General features: G+C 37.9%; 1 protein-coding gene across 3 annotated transcripts in view; it reads right to left on the bottom strand.

Annotated features, from left to right (window-relative positions):
• Positions 1-3,400: 3,400 nt before the first annotated feature.
• cables1 (Cdk5 and Abl enzyme substrate 1) overlaps positions 3,401-13,874 on the bottom strand; it is a 29,444-nt gene continuing 18,970 nt past the window's right edge. For all 3 annotated transcript variants that reach the window (XM_026206791.1, XM_026206788.1, XM_026206790.1), the window contains 6 exons: positions 12,015-12,120; positions 11,229-11,382; positions 10,842-10,945; positions 6,884-6,990; positions 5,767-5,974; positions 3,401-5,507 (listed from right to left, as the gene is read on the bottom strand). In XM_026206791.1, the coding sequence (XP_026062576.1) occupies positions 5,367-5,507; positions 5,767-5,974; positions 6,884-6,990; positions 10,842-10,945; positions 11,229-11,382; positions 12,015-12,120 (820 nt within the window). In that variant the 3' untranslated portion in view covers positions 3,401-5,366. The remainder of the gene's footprint in view (positions 5,508-5,766; positions 5,975-6,883; positions 6,991-10,841; positions 10,946-11,228; positions 11,383-12,014; positions 12,121-13,874) is intronic.

Raw genomic sequence — 13,874 nt, 5'->3', positions numbered from 1 at the left:
CAACCCATCCTGAACACCTCTCCAATCAAGCACTCTCACCATTCTCACCTCCTGCATCCCCCCTCTCCCCCACACCTGCAATTCAGATCAGCGAGGATGCGGTGCGCCAGGTCTTCCGGAAGCAGAAAAGGAAAAAAGCACCAGATTGTGTTACACCAGCCTGTCTGAAATCCTGTGCTGACCAGCTGGCCCCCATCTTCACACAGATCTTCAACAGATCGCTGGAGCTGTGCGAAGTACCTTCATGCTTCAAATGTTCCACCATCATCCCCATCCCTAAGAAACCCAAAATTTCAGGACTAAATGACTACAGGCCTGTGGCTCTAACGTCTGTAGTCATGAAGTCATTTGAAAAACTGGTGCTGGCCCAACTGAAGGACATCACTGGACCCTTGCTGGATCCTCTTCAGTTTGCCTACAGAGCAAACAGGTCTGTGGACGATGCAGTAAACATTGGACTGCATTATGTTCTGCAACACCTAGACAGAACGGGGACTTATGTGAGGATCCTGTTTGTGGACTTCAGCTCGGCCTTCAACACGATCATCCCAAACCTCCTCCTGCCCAAACTAAATCAGCTCTCCGTGCCCATCTCCGTCTGTCAGTGGATCAACAGCTTCCTGACAGACAGGCAGCAGCTAGTGAGGATGGGAAAATACACATCCAGCACCCGTACAATCAGCACCGGAGCTCCCCAGGGCTGCGTTCTCTCCCCACTGCTCTTCTCCCTGTACACCAACGATTGCACATCTAAGGACCCCTCTGTCAAGCTCCTGAAGTTTGCAGACGACACCACACTCATCGTCCTCATTCAGGACGGTGACGAGTCTGCTTACAGACAGGAGGTAAAAGAGCTGGCTGTCTGGTGCACTCTCAACAACCTGGAGCTTAACACGCTCAAAACAGTGGAGATGATCGTGGACTTCAGGAGAAACGCCCCTGCTCTCCCCCCACTCACCATCATGAACAGCCCTGTGACCACAGTGGAGTCATTCAGGTTCCTGGGCACCACTATCTCTCAGGACCTGAAGTGGGACATTCACATTGACTCTATCGTAAAAAAGGCCCAGCAGAGGTTGTACTTCCTTCGCCAGCTGAAGAAGTTTAACCTGCCACAGGAGCTGCAGAAACAGTTCTACTCCACCATCATTGAATCCATCCTCTGCACTTCAGTAACTGTCTGGTTCAGCTCAGCTTCTAAATCTGACCTCAGAAGACTACAGAGGGTAGTCCGGACTGCTGAGCGAATCATTGGTACAACCCTCCCTTCTATTCAAGAACTGTACTTATCCAGAGTGAGAAAAAGGGCTGTCAAAATCACTCTGGACCCCTCACATCCAGCACACTCCCTCTTTGAGCTGTTGCCATCTGGTCGACGCTACAGAGCACTGAGCACTAGAACGACCAGACACAGGACCAGTTTCTTCCCTCAGGCAATCCATCTTATGAACAGCTGATAACAACTGCGAACACACTACACTTTATATTTATATACACATACACTTATTTATCTAACACACATACTTAGTATACACTTAAATTTTGCACATAATATACATGTACATACATAACTGCATTTTGTAAATATACCTGCCTACAATTGCCAATTTGTATATTGTCATTCACTATCTACTTATTTGTATTTTTTTTATATTTTTTATTCTTTTATTATGTGTTTTATGTTCTGTCGCTGTCATTCTGTTGTACTGCAGAGCTTCTGTCACGAAAACAAATTCCTCGTATGTGTAAACATACCTGGCAATAAAGCTCATTCTGATTCTGATTCTGATTGTTGAGGAAGTTAAGTTTTCAACAGGTATTTAATTACTTGACACTACGTCTCAGACTATTGAAGGAAACTTAATCTTTCCTTTAGAATACAGTGGTTTTCTATTGCAACACTAACACAACAACATATGTAACAAAACCACACACTTGCAATGCACTGGCCAAGCCTTAATGACTGCTGTCACATACTTGTGTAGAGTATTTTTGATTTTAGATGGAGTGTGAAATATATTACTGGGGAGTCATCTATGTTCTGTTGTGTCTGGGAGTTCATAGATGAACTGGATGTCAAGTAGACAGATGGGAGAGGCTGGTGACTTGATTCAGAATAACCAAGTGTATTTATCGGCTTGGCTACTGTTTGAGGAAGGATTAGAAGTACCATAGTTAATGCCATTGGAATCGTCTTGAAGTTGATTCTGGCAGTCAGTACAGTTGAGGTATAACATAAGAGAGTTTGCAGTCGTCAAACACAAGTTGCTTTGATGCATGTTTCAAGGGAATGTGGCAAATTGAAGAAGGAATTGAGCTTGAGTTCAGTTGACTGAATCTTCTTTATTGTGGAACATGAATTAGCAGAACATTTACATTTCTGCATTTAGCAGACGCTTTTATATAAGGCTACACATTATTTTACCAGTATGTGTGTTCCCTGGGAAATGAACCCATGACCTTTCGCAATGCTAACGCAATGCTCTACCACTGAGCCACAGGAACAACAGTTTTCTTCTACTCAGGGGCGTAGCCATCTTTTCTAAGCATTAAGTCGTGTTAAGAAAGTGGAGTTCAGGGTAGATGTTGTTATCTGCAGAAGTAGACTGTTCTTGTGACGTAAGAAGCAGGGATCAAAATTGAGATTTGATAAATCAAAATTAGCTTCAGTAAGTAAAGTTGGCTAAAACATGTTTAACTTAAATGTCATTTAAATATATTTATCAGGTAAACTGCAGACTACTAAAGCAAAAGATTATTTGTGGTCCCTAGTAAGGAGCTAGAGGAGCTGGTGTTTAAGAGATCGTGATTGTTTGAAATACTGTGGTATTGACATACTGTATCAAGATAACCAGTAAGATAATACGCTACAATCCATTGTAGAAGTGTTCTCTATAACACTTGTAGGGGAGAGAGAGCAGCTGAAGGAGATGATGTAAGCTAAGAGTGTCTATATGAATGTTAAAATCACCAAGATGGGTGTTGGGGAAACTTCTCTAAAGTTGTTTCAACATGTGGTCAAAAATGAAGAATGGAGTTACACAGCATTTCCTGTTTACCGGAAACGAACCCATCATGTTTTTTCATGGTTTAAGGCCTATTATGTATATTTTACAAAATCACACAATTTTTTCTTTTTTTAATAAAGCCAGCTCCTAATAATAAATGAGATGATTTCTTTAAATTACTTTGTTGTGATTACAACCAAAGAATTAAATTAGGCATAGAGATCATATAAACAAAGTGCAGAAGCCAAAAAGCATTCATGATGTAACAAACCAAAGAATTTCTCTAAATTAGGCAAAATATTTAAAAGGTCTAACTAAGCAAGTAAGAAGGTTATATCAATATATTAATTATATTGATGCATCGAGAACACATAAAAAAAAATATTTTATGACATATTCAAAATGTAGCTTTTTATTGAACAAGCAAAGAAGCATATTTACACAAATGTTTCATCTGTTTTGGGCATCCCAGTTACTTGCTAACAAATCCTAAAGTGCATTTGACAAGGCCAAATCTTGTTCTTTTATAACTCTTCACATTCTAGGCATTATTTATTTTAGAGTTAAATGGTTAAATGCAAGTTTGCCATTACTCTTCTAAAAGAAAGTTTAACTCCAGCTATTAGATACTTCTCAGCTGCTTTTATTTCGCATCAATCTCTAACTGTTCTTTACAACTGATTTATGGAAAGGAGTAGTGCATAGTGAACGTTATACACTTTACATATAAAAAAATGGGATTATGAATATAGTAACACAGTCCGTGCACTGTGAGATAAAATTCATCTTACACACAATACTGTACCACCAATGGTGATAGAAAATATCTGGTTCAGAGGAAACAGATTTAAAACAATCATCAAATCAAAACATATTCTCAAAAAGAAGTGTTTACAAGTCAAAAGCAAGTTTAACACTGCTTTGGTGTACATGCATTAGTCAACACCGTAGCATATTAGTCATACAGATTATATTCCCGCCACTGTTGAGCCTAGCTCGGCAAAATAGCGTTGATTATCAGCAGTATGACCAAATGTTGCTTCATAAAGTGTAGCACTACAAATGTGCTCAGAATCCACTCTAACATAGAGCACAACCACAGTAACCATGAGTGCAGCAAGCCACACCACACTAAACTGTCAAAGTCAACACACAAGGGTAAAAAAACAACGATGGGGTACGCAAATGTACCTCTTAAGAACTGTATAAAAGTCCCACAACAGATGTCGTTGTAACTGTCTGCAACATATTTTTGCTCGGTGGTCACACTAACAGAGGGACCGCTGGCTGAAATGAATTTAAATGAGAAATGAGATGAAAACCCCTCCACCTACAGCTTCTGCAGATGCCATAAAGGTCTGCCATTCACAAGACTTGAAAAGTGCACTTGTCGTACATAAGAAACAGTCACATACTTGCCAGAGTTCAGGATCATTCGACTATTTTTTAAGGCTTTCAACTGAGAGTGCAGTGAAATTAGTCTGATTTGGCAGAGTGTTAAGGAAATATGGAGAAGAATGGAAAAAATTCAGGAATACTGTAACCTAAAGAAATCAAACTTGATAGAAATTTACTAAAAGTTCCATCATGATTTGCTCAACCTCGACTCGTCTTACGCAATTTTCACACTGAAATGCAGTTCTTTTTTCATGGAACACAATTTTGGTGAAGGGGGAGATTATTTCAGTAAATAATGTTTAAAGGGATGTTTTACACAAATGAAAATCCTGTCATCATCTACTCTATAAACCACTTTGGAACACAAGTTGATATTTTTGAAAAATGTCAATTTCTTGGACCCAGTGGACTTTCATTGTATAGACAAAAACTTAGAAATGTATACACATTTGGAATGATTTGAATTTTTGGATGAACCATCCGTCAGAAATTAAAATATTCTGCACAAAAAAGTTATTGTATGATGTGTTTTCTGAGCTTGACTGCCATTGTCACTGAACACTGTAAATGTATGGAAAAGAACAACATGAAGATTCTTCAAAAGTTTTCTTTTGGCATTTCAAGGGGGGAAAAACAGCATACAAATAGTGAATAATGGGGATGAGCAAATCATGACAGATTGTTTACCATTTCTTTAACGCTTACAACTCTTTAAGTGGAAAACAGCCGAACACTTTAAAATGTCCTCAGTAAACTGAGACATCAACAGTCCAGGAAAATGTACTCCCTTTAGAAAGTAACTTCTTGGAGTATAGAGTTGTCACTTTGGCTGAAAAGAGAACAGTGGAATAGTGTCTTTATTTCAACATCTGGAGATGATAGTGGACGTTGGATGTGCATAGGGGGTTTCTGGGGTGAGAAGATCAGGAGAGAAGGAGGACTACCCTGATGGGGCTGTCGCTAAGAGTTCTGCAGAAGGCGTCTGTAATGGGGCATGACTTCATGCTCTGGAAGATGCAGGTTGAACTCTAGAGCCACGAGAACGGGGAACTCAAAGGCGATTAGCTCTCGACGGTTCACCCTAAACCTCTCCTCCAGTTTCTAAAGAGGAAGAGATCAAGAGTTCTCATTATATAACACCAATTCAAGATCATCGTTACACAACACAGAAACATTCAACAGTAATGAGGTTTAAAGAGAGCTCATTTTGTCAGATGTGCCATTATTCGGAGACAAAACATCAGTCTTAAGGACCATTGGATATGTAAATAACATCTGTCTAGAAGCTGTGGTCACGAGGTCCCTCGATTTGGGAGCTTCAGGTAAGGAGCACAAAGAGTCTGTGCAAAGATAAACTCACATCAATCAGAAGCTTGACTTCGTGTTTCTTCAAGTCTCCTCCGATCTTGGCTGCGAGGAGGACGCAGGCGCCTGCGCAGAGTTTGCGGTTCTGTTTGTTGAGTTTACCCTGCAGCACCAGCTTCTCAAAGTAAACGAAGGCCATGGCCACCGTGGACTCCTCATAGCCACACACCTCCTGAGCTAGTTTACGGATATCTCTCTTCAGGCTACAACAATTCATCAGTCCTCAGGTTACTCAGATGTTATGGAATATTTAAATATTTATAAAAGTTATTGTACAAAGTTACAGTAAATACATCAAAAACTCTTTGTTGAAACCCTTGATATCATCCAGTTCATTCTACCCTTTCTTCTTAGCATCTCATGGTTTATGAAAGCACAATCTGCTTTATTTAGCTGGCAAAACTCTTTTGTATTTACACTTGCTGCATGTGACTAATTTGGCCATTGGTTTGGTTTGATTCCAAATTACAAGCAATCTTAACTCTGTAAAGTATTAAGACCAGTGTTAAGGATTAAATCTGGATTGAATTGCTGACTTATTTCATTTCTTCACTGCTTTCCAGGGACTGGCAATGTGATTGTTTCAGATATTTTAGGATACGTAGAAATTATGTAACATTTATGTAATCTGAATGATCCTTTTGAATTATTTTTAACCAGAAATACATTTTGAGTGTTATGTTCTATTCTACTCCTAAACAATGTTGAGATATGATTTATTTATTGAGAAATTTTATTTGACAGGTGTATTCAAACATTTAAGAATTATGAATATTATTTTAAAACGAATTCAAATGAATTGTTCGAATTTCCAAATAAAATATTGTACGATAAAAATAAAAATAAAAAACATAAAACAATGTCCAAAATTGCTTTGCTTAAAAAAAAACATTTCTCAATAATTGGCTCTTTATGAAATCACTCTCAAAACGGTATTGCATGTCACTCAGTATTAACAAGATTTCAAAAATGTCAGTGTTAATTGGCCATGAAAATACTTGATGTTGTGATGCAAGGGTTTTGTGTACATCCCTGCCAAATTTAAATACTTAGCATGAACACTAGACTGCTGATTTATCAACACAAGAAGAACTGGATAGCAACATTCTTACCTTCTGATCTTGCTCAGTGTTAGACGAATGTGAGGAAACTTCTCCTTGAAAGTCTCATTCATGTCCTTCTTGAGATCAGAGGGTTTGACATACTCGATGACTGTGGTCTGGAAATAAGTGGGGGAATTCATTGAGACTGGCTGTCAAACATACATATGAGTACAGACGTATCACAAGGGTTTTCCACTGAGTCACTGCCCAGTTTCAAAGCATGGGGACTGGATTTGTTCTGGAAACGGTTTGCAGATTCAAAATGGGTGTTTTTCTTGGCCATGCTCAATCGAGCTCCTAGAGTTACACTTTAATGCTTACAATAACCATAACTTCCAATTTTTCAAATCAAAATAATGGATGTTTATTGTTGCATATGATATAATAAAACAAATGTCAGAGGCCTTGTTCTTTTATCTCAAAATAATGTGCATGGAAATTCTTTTATACATTCGCATTGGTAACTTTCCTTCATAGAACACAATAGTGATTGTTACAAGCATTAAATAACCAATGGAAGGAAGGGGAAGGCTGTCTCCTGAACCGTCTGAGATTTTAAGTTCAAGTATGTGTCTACTGTACTACACAATGCTAAAACAAAAAAATAAAGCCGAATTGGAAATGTATTTTTCTGTAATCTAAGAATGATAAAAATCACAGTTAGACGCTAGTTATTACAGTTGTCAACAACAGAAACAAATAGGACACAAAAATAAATAAATGAATGAATAAAAATAATGAAGACAAACAAAGGCATAGTCCTTCTTCAAGTGTTTGGAAGACAAGCATTTTTCAAGGTCACCGGTCTGGTATTTCTGCTGCACAATGTTCATTACTAATTAACTGACAACTAGGGACTCAAGTTCACACTGTAAATGTGTCTGTAACAGTAAACAATAAAAGCCACATGTGACATGACCTGTCTTGTTTTTTTTCATAGAAAATAAATCTTTGCATCTCAAAAGTTTCTTATAGTCTCCTGCTTCTCAGATTTCAGATTAGATTTCATCTCATATGTGTTTCTAGTTTCACGTAATGTCTCAAACTGTGCTCATATCTGTTAAGATACCAAACGCTGCGATCAAAAGTCAGCCATCCTTACTGTTAATATTTCCCCATCAAATTCACATTAAAAGACCACATTTTCTCAGCTATGCTATCCATATTAATTTAATATTTCTATACACTTAATTTATATCAACATTTGTTTCTATTTTCATGTATTCCGATTAGTTTTAAACATCTGAAATAAAGGCCCCTTTCACACTGCGATTCTGGCAAATATACGGGTAAAGTGTTCCGGCAACTGTTCTCGGGTCGCTAGATTATGCACTTTCACACTGCCAGTGATTACTGGTGATTACCCGGAATATGTGCGTGCGTTCACACACAACCATAGACAGGAAAAGAAAACAACCCGTTAAGATCCCGTAACGGCACGTGACATCAGGACGTGACATGTAATGTACGAATCTAAAACGTTAGGCACGTTATACTTTCACTGAAGCTGGCGAACGATCTCAGCGTCAACGCAGAAAGTGAGGAACTATCTGATCTCTGCTTCATTACAGTTTGCACATATTTTTTTTGTCGCGAAAGTTGATCTTCCTTCAAAACAGCCGGTAAAAGAGTCGCGCGATAACGTGCGTCATCACTACGACACGGCATGAGATCTGGCTTTTGTTCACACAGCGCTAGTCCCGGGTTGAACCCAGCAATGTTACTAGGTCCTCGACCCGGGTTCAATGCCGGAATCAATCCCAGGACGTGTTTGCTTTCACACAGAAGGCGACCCGACAATGTTCCAGCAATTTGCCGGGTCCGACGTGCAGTGTGAAAGGGGCTAAAGAAGATTAAAAAATAAAAGTGTATTTTTAGGGCTGTCAAATGTTTGTGTTTAGCAAATACGTGTAACATTTTAACACACTCCCTACAACATTATTAATTTTAATAACAACTAAAAAGTGTATTGTGTAGGGGTGTAACGGTTCACCAAATTCACGGTTCGGTTCGATACGATACACTGATGTCACGGTTCGGTTCGGTTCGATACTTTTAGATACAGCAAAATGTAAAAACATCTCAACTTTTCAGAATGCCGCAAGCGCACCGCGGGTCATGTGACAAGAACCAACCAATCAGCTTCATCCTTTCCCGTAACAACGTTGAGAGCTCAGCCAAGATGAAGGATCAGCTGATCATAGTTGTATATGGATAGCAATTTTGAAATAAATTTAGTAGCAGAGCTACTGCAAGCGATTTTTAGAGCTGCAAATCCATTTATCCTTCGCTGAAATTTCCGCGTCTCATGGAGAGAGCACGTCATTGTTGCTTAGCAAAGACAGACGCCTCATGAGCGCTTCTGCCCGAGCGCTTTGGAAAGGAGGAGAAAGACGCGCTTAGCGTTTTCCATGCGTATTTAGGCACGATATGTGAACGGCCCCTAAGGCGCTTGCTCACTCAGCACGCGCTGAAGGCTCGTTGCAAAATGTTGAATGCATTTAACAGACCAGAAATATAAGATCCTAAAATAACCAACAGGTCTGGTGTTTGGGTTGGATTCCCTGTAAGCTATAGTGTCTAAATGCTGCAGGGATAGTTTGCTGCGTGCATGTTTCTCCTTTTTTTCGTCTTTTCCCAGATAGTACTGACGCATATATCCCAGATATTCCCGCTGGTGTTTTTTTTTTTTTTTTGTATTCCCGCTGGTGTACCCTGTCATGTTGCAGATGCGACATACCGTTGTTTTTTTATCCACCACTCTCTTGCCATCACCATTATAGCTTAAAGGGAATCCAAAGTGCACCCAAACACCAGACCTGTTGGTTATTGGAGGATCTTCTCATTTCTAGTCTGTTAAACGCATTGGCTATTTTGTAACGAGCCTTCAGCGCGTACTGAGTGAGCGAGCGCCTGGCTGAGTAGCCTAACATAAACATATAAGTTGGTGTTTTTTTCTTCTTCGGGAGTGTCAGGGGCGTTGCCTGTTACGTTGTTTGGGTTATTGGGCTACCTTGTTGAACGCATATCATTATATTTCTCTCTCTCTTTTTTTTTTTTTTTCAAATATAATTAATTACTCCAACGAACCGTTCGGTATACATAATGCGTACCGCGTACCGAACCGAAAGCGTCGTACCGAACGGTTCAATACGAATACGCGTATCGTTACACCCCTAGTATTGTGACGAGTGGGGCGGGGCCGAGAGACGTGGGCACGAGGAGTGAGGCCAGGTGTAGTGATTTGAGATGAGCTGCACCTGCGCCCCACCACCTGGCTCAAGTCCCACGTAGGAGATGGAAGGATATAAAACTGGATCGACGACCGTGAAGGAGGAGAGAGGGCCAGGCCTGGATATTATTTTATGTTTTGCTTTTTATTTATGCGCACCAGTCGGCCGTGAGGGGCTGGTGCGCTAGTTTGTGTTTATTTTTGAATTATTAAAGTGTTTTCATTGTGCGCCGGTTCCCGCCTCCTTCTTCCCGATGATTATGGAGTTTATATCGTTACAGTTTTATATCCTTCCATCTCCTACGTGGGACTCGAGCCAGGTGGTGGGGCGCAGGTGCAGCTCATCTCAAATCACTACACCTGGCCTCACTCCTCGTGCCCACGTCTCTCGGCCCCGCCCCACTCGTCACATGTATGTTCATGTTTATACATTATTTTCATAGTAATAAGAAAAACTAAAAAATACTTAAAAATATATGCTGTTAAATGAATGTCAAATAAATATTTTAATATTTAAATTTTGCTTTTGTACCAATAATATAACATTTATTTTTACTAAACAGCATAGATTCATCTATAGTATATACATGAAATTTAGCTATATTTATTTTTTTAAGAAAGGAAATATTTTATCATATTTGGTGATCCTTGGAATTAAAATATTTAATTTTATTTGTTAATATAAATCACCTCGTGAATCGGTCAAGTCTTTCATTGTGTTACGTGATAACTCACCATGTATGAAGGAAAGATAAGCACTCTTTTGTGCTTTCCACATGGCCATTGAGGGTCATCCAGGAGATTGGGGTCATACTCCCTCAAATCTCCCAGTTCATTCCCTATGAGAAAAGAGAAGGCAAATAAACAGATTTTACATGTGCTGAGATCACATAATACTCAAAACAAATATACTGCTTAATAAATATATTGTACTACATTTAGAAAAGCAGTTGTATGGTAAGCATTTTGTATCAACAAGTTTATGACCTTCTCAAGCCTTCTTAATAAATAACACATTATTAAACAGAGGTCTTACCAAAATGCTCATTAAAACCAAACAAGCACGTATTAGGCAGAATGAGGCAAAGTGAAAGAGCCATGACAAGTTGTTGGCACACGCACCAGTATCAAGGCTACTCTGGTTACTGTTGGCACGTGCCAGGCTGAGGCTGCGATGGCTGGCATTGCGAAACTGAGAGAAAGACGACGTGGAGTCGATGGTGTTTCGACGACCCAGGACATTGGTTGGATAAAGGAACTGTGTGTATGACACTGTCTGTATAGACATTTACAGAAACTGTAGTCAAATATTCATCAAGATTTTTACTAGGCACAAAACTTGCTATAAAATTAATATACAAATAGGAAAGAAAGGTGAAAACTATGGAAGCTGGTTTCTGCCACTGAATAAAAAATAAAACACGGTAATTGCGATTTTTTCCTCTCACAATTTTTTTATATCTTGCAATTCTGACTTTGACTTTATTAAATGCAATTGAGATATAAACTCACAATTATGACTTCATAACTTAATATACTTTCTAACAGTTTATATCTTGCAATTTTGTTTTTATAACACGCAATTATGTTTTATAAAAAAAGGAAAAAGGAGAAGTCAGAATTGCAAGAAAAAAACTCAGAATTGAACATTTATTCTGACATTCTCAAAATTGCAAGTTATAAAGTCAGAATTGTGTGATATAAACTTGAAATTCCGCGAAAAAAAAAAAAAAAAAATCAATTGTGAGATTAAAAAGTCAAAATTAGCTTGTTTTATTTTTTATTTAGTGGGGGAAACCGGCTTCCATAGAAAACATAGATTGTACAGATTTTGTAATAAAAAGTTAAATATCTGTAATTAATAACACTAAAGAAACAAAAAATAAAATAAATTATTGGTACAGTCACCTTGCCATCTGCACCCAATTCAACCCCCTCCAAGCCGATCACCATCTCCTTGGCACTCATGCCACCTGAGGGGTGTCGCTGGCGTCCACTTTCTGCCTTCACATCTCTGCTGGGGCAAGAGCACATCTCAGAGTCTGTACTGACAAACATAATTCACCTGCTGCTAAACCACTGCCACTGCTGTGCTCACTGCTTGGCTATTTTATTTCTAATACAGCTTAAGAAGTATTACATGTAACATTTTAAATGTTTGACTTTAACAGGAAGAAAAAAAAAAGAAGAAAAAAAACTTCATATAGCATTGTTGATGTTAATAAACCAAATACTGTACAAATTAAATTCTTATTCTTAAATTCCTTTTTATACACTTTAACTTTAATGTAGTAAATGTTATTTTAAAACATTATTTACTGAATTAAATGTATGTATAAATAATTATTTACAAAAGGATGTAAAAAAGGATCTGATCTGTAAATAAAGTGAATGGATGGATGGCTAAGATAGCACATACAGTAAAGGTTATTTTCAGGGTCCAAAAAAAAAAAATCATTCAGCCTCTCACATGACAATAAGAATTTAGGGAATTCTTTTTGATTTCCTGCAAAAATGACAGGAATGTAAGACGTTTTTTTTTTTTTTTTTTTTTATTGCATAACAGCTGTATTAAACCATTATGAAAGGTTTAATTTATGTTACGAGGGTTATTTTTGTCAAATAAAGTTAAACTAAAAGTAAAACCTTAAAAAATAATAATTATTTGAAACAAAATAAAGATTAGCTGATTTTTTATATATATATATAAAAAACATAAATGAGAAAAGTTTCCTTGCCAGCTAGCTGAAATAATGTGTAAGTACAAAAAAATTAAAAATATAAAATGGTTACTTTAAACTCTTTAGCCTTCAGTTACCTTTACATAGCTAAAAAAGTGTCTACAAAACTATTAGTAGCACCCAGAAGCCACATTTATGTACAAATTGTAAATGCAGAAGTGTTTTAGTCATTTAGGACGTTTTTCTCATTGATGCAACTTATTTATCTAAATGAATTCTGCTAACATCATGATTTGTTTGCAGTGTACTTGTGGATTTAAGAAATATTTGACATGCGATGATATGAACCAGAAATACAAACCATATTATCTAGGTCATCTGTAAATAATGTTGACATTTTGTCAATGCATAAAGGATTACTAAAGTGGAGAAACAAAATACAAAAAATTAACACTGCAAAAAAAATAAAAATAAAATAAAAATAACAACCAAGTCTAGTGACCACTTTAATTTGGCTGCTTGTATACCAACTAAACTTGTTAAGACCAAACATACTACAGCATAACTAAATAACTTATTGATGTGCAGACTTAGAAGCAGACTCTTGTCAGTAGACAACAGACAGATATTAGCATTAGCGCAGAGTATTTTTGAGATGTTCAGTGATGCATCAATAATCTCAGATCCCATGAGGATAGACAGCAGTTATAGGCAAAATGCAAAGGAGCCCTTCAAGTAGCGTGGTGAATGGAAAAGCATAAGGCAAGAACTAATAGGAACAGGTGTCATTGAGAGTCTTCATAAAAATATTTAAAAAACAAAACCAGATTTTCAGGAACAGTTCATAGCAACACGTAGATCCATTTTATAGAAATCCCATAGCTAATCATCAGTTCACCTCACAGTTTGCTGACATAAACCTTGTGTATTTTAGTTTGTTAGCACTCAATCAGGAATACAGGATCATCTAATACTCTTTGGCCACTGGTGGCACTGATGCTAGCAGAACATAAACTTGGCACTCTACCCAGGACAACCCCACTTAGATTGCTCTGTCAATACTGTGCACTTTACTACCAAATCAGCC

This window comes from Carassius auratus, chromosome 27 (genome assembly GCF_003368295.1).
Source record: "Carassius auratus strain Wakin chromosome 27, ASM336829v1, whole genome shotgun sequence".
NCBI classification, from domain to species: domain Eukaryota; kingdom Metazoa; phylum Chordata; class Actinopteri; order Cypriniformes; family Cyprinidae; genus Carassius; species Carassius auratus.
This window is presented reverse-complemented; position numbering and strand designations above follow the sequence as displayed.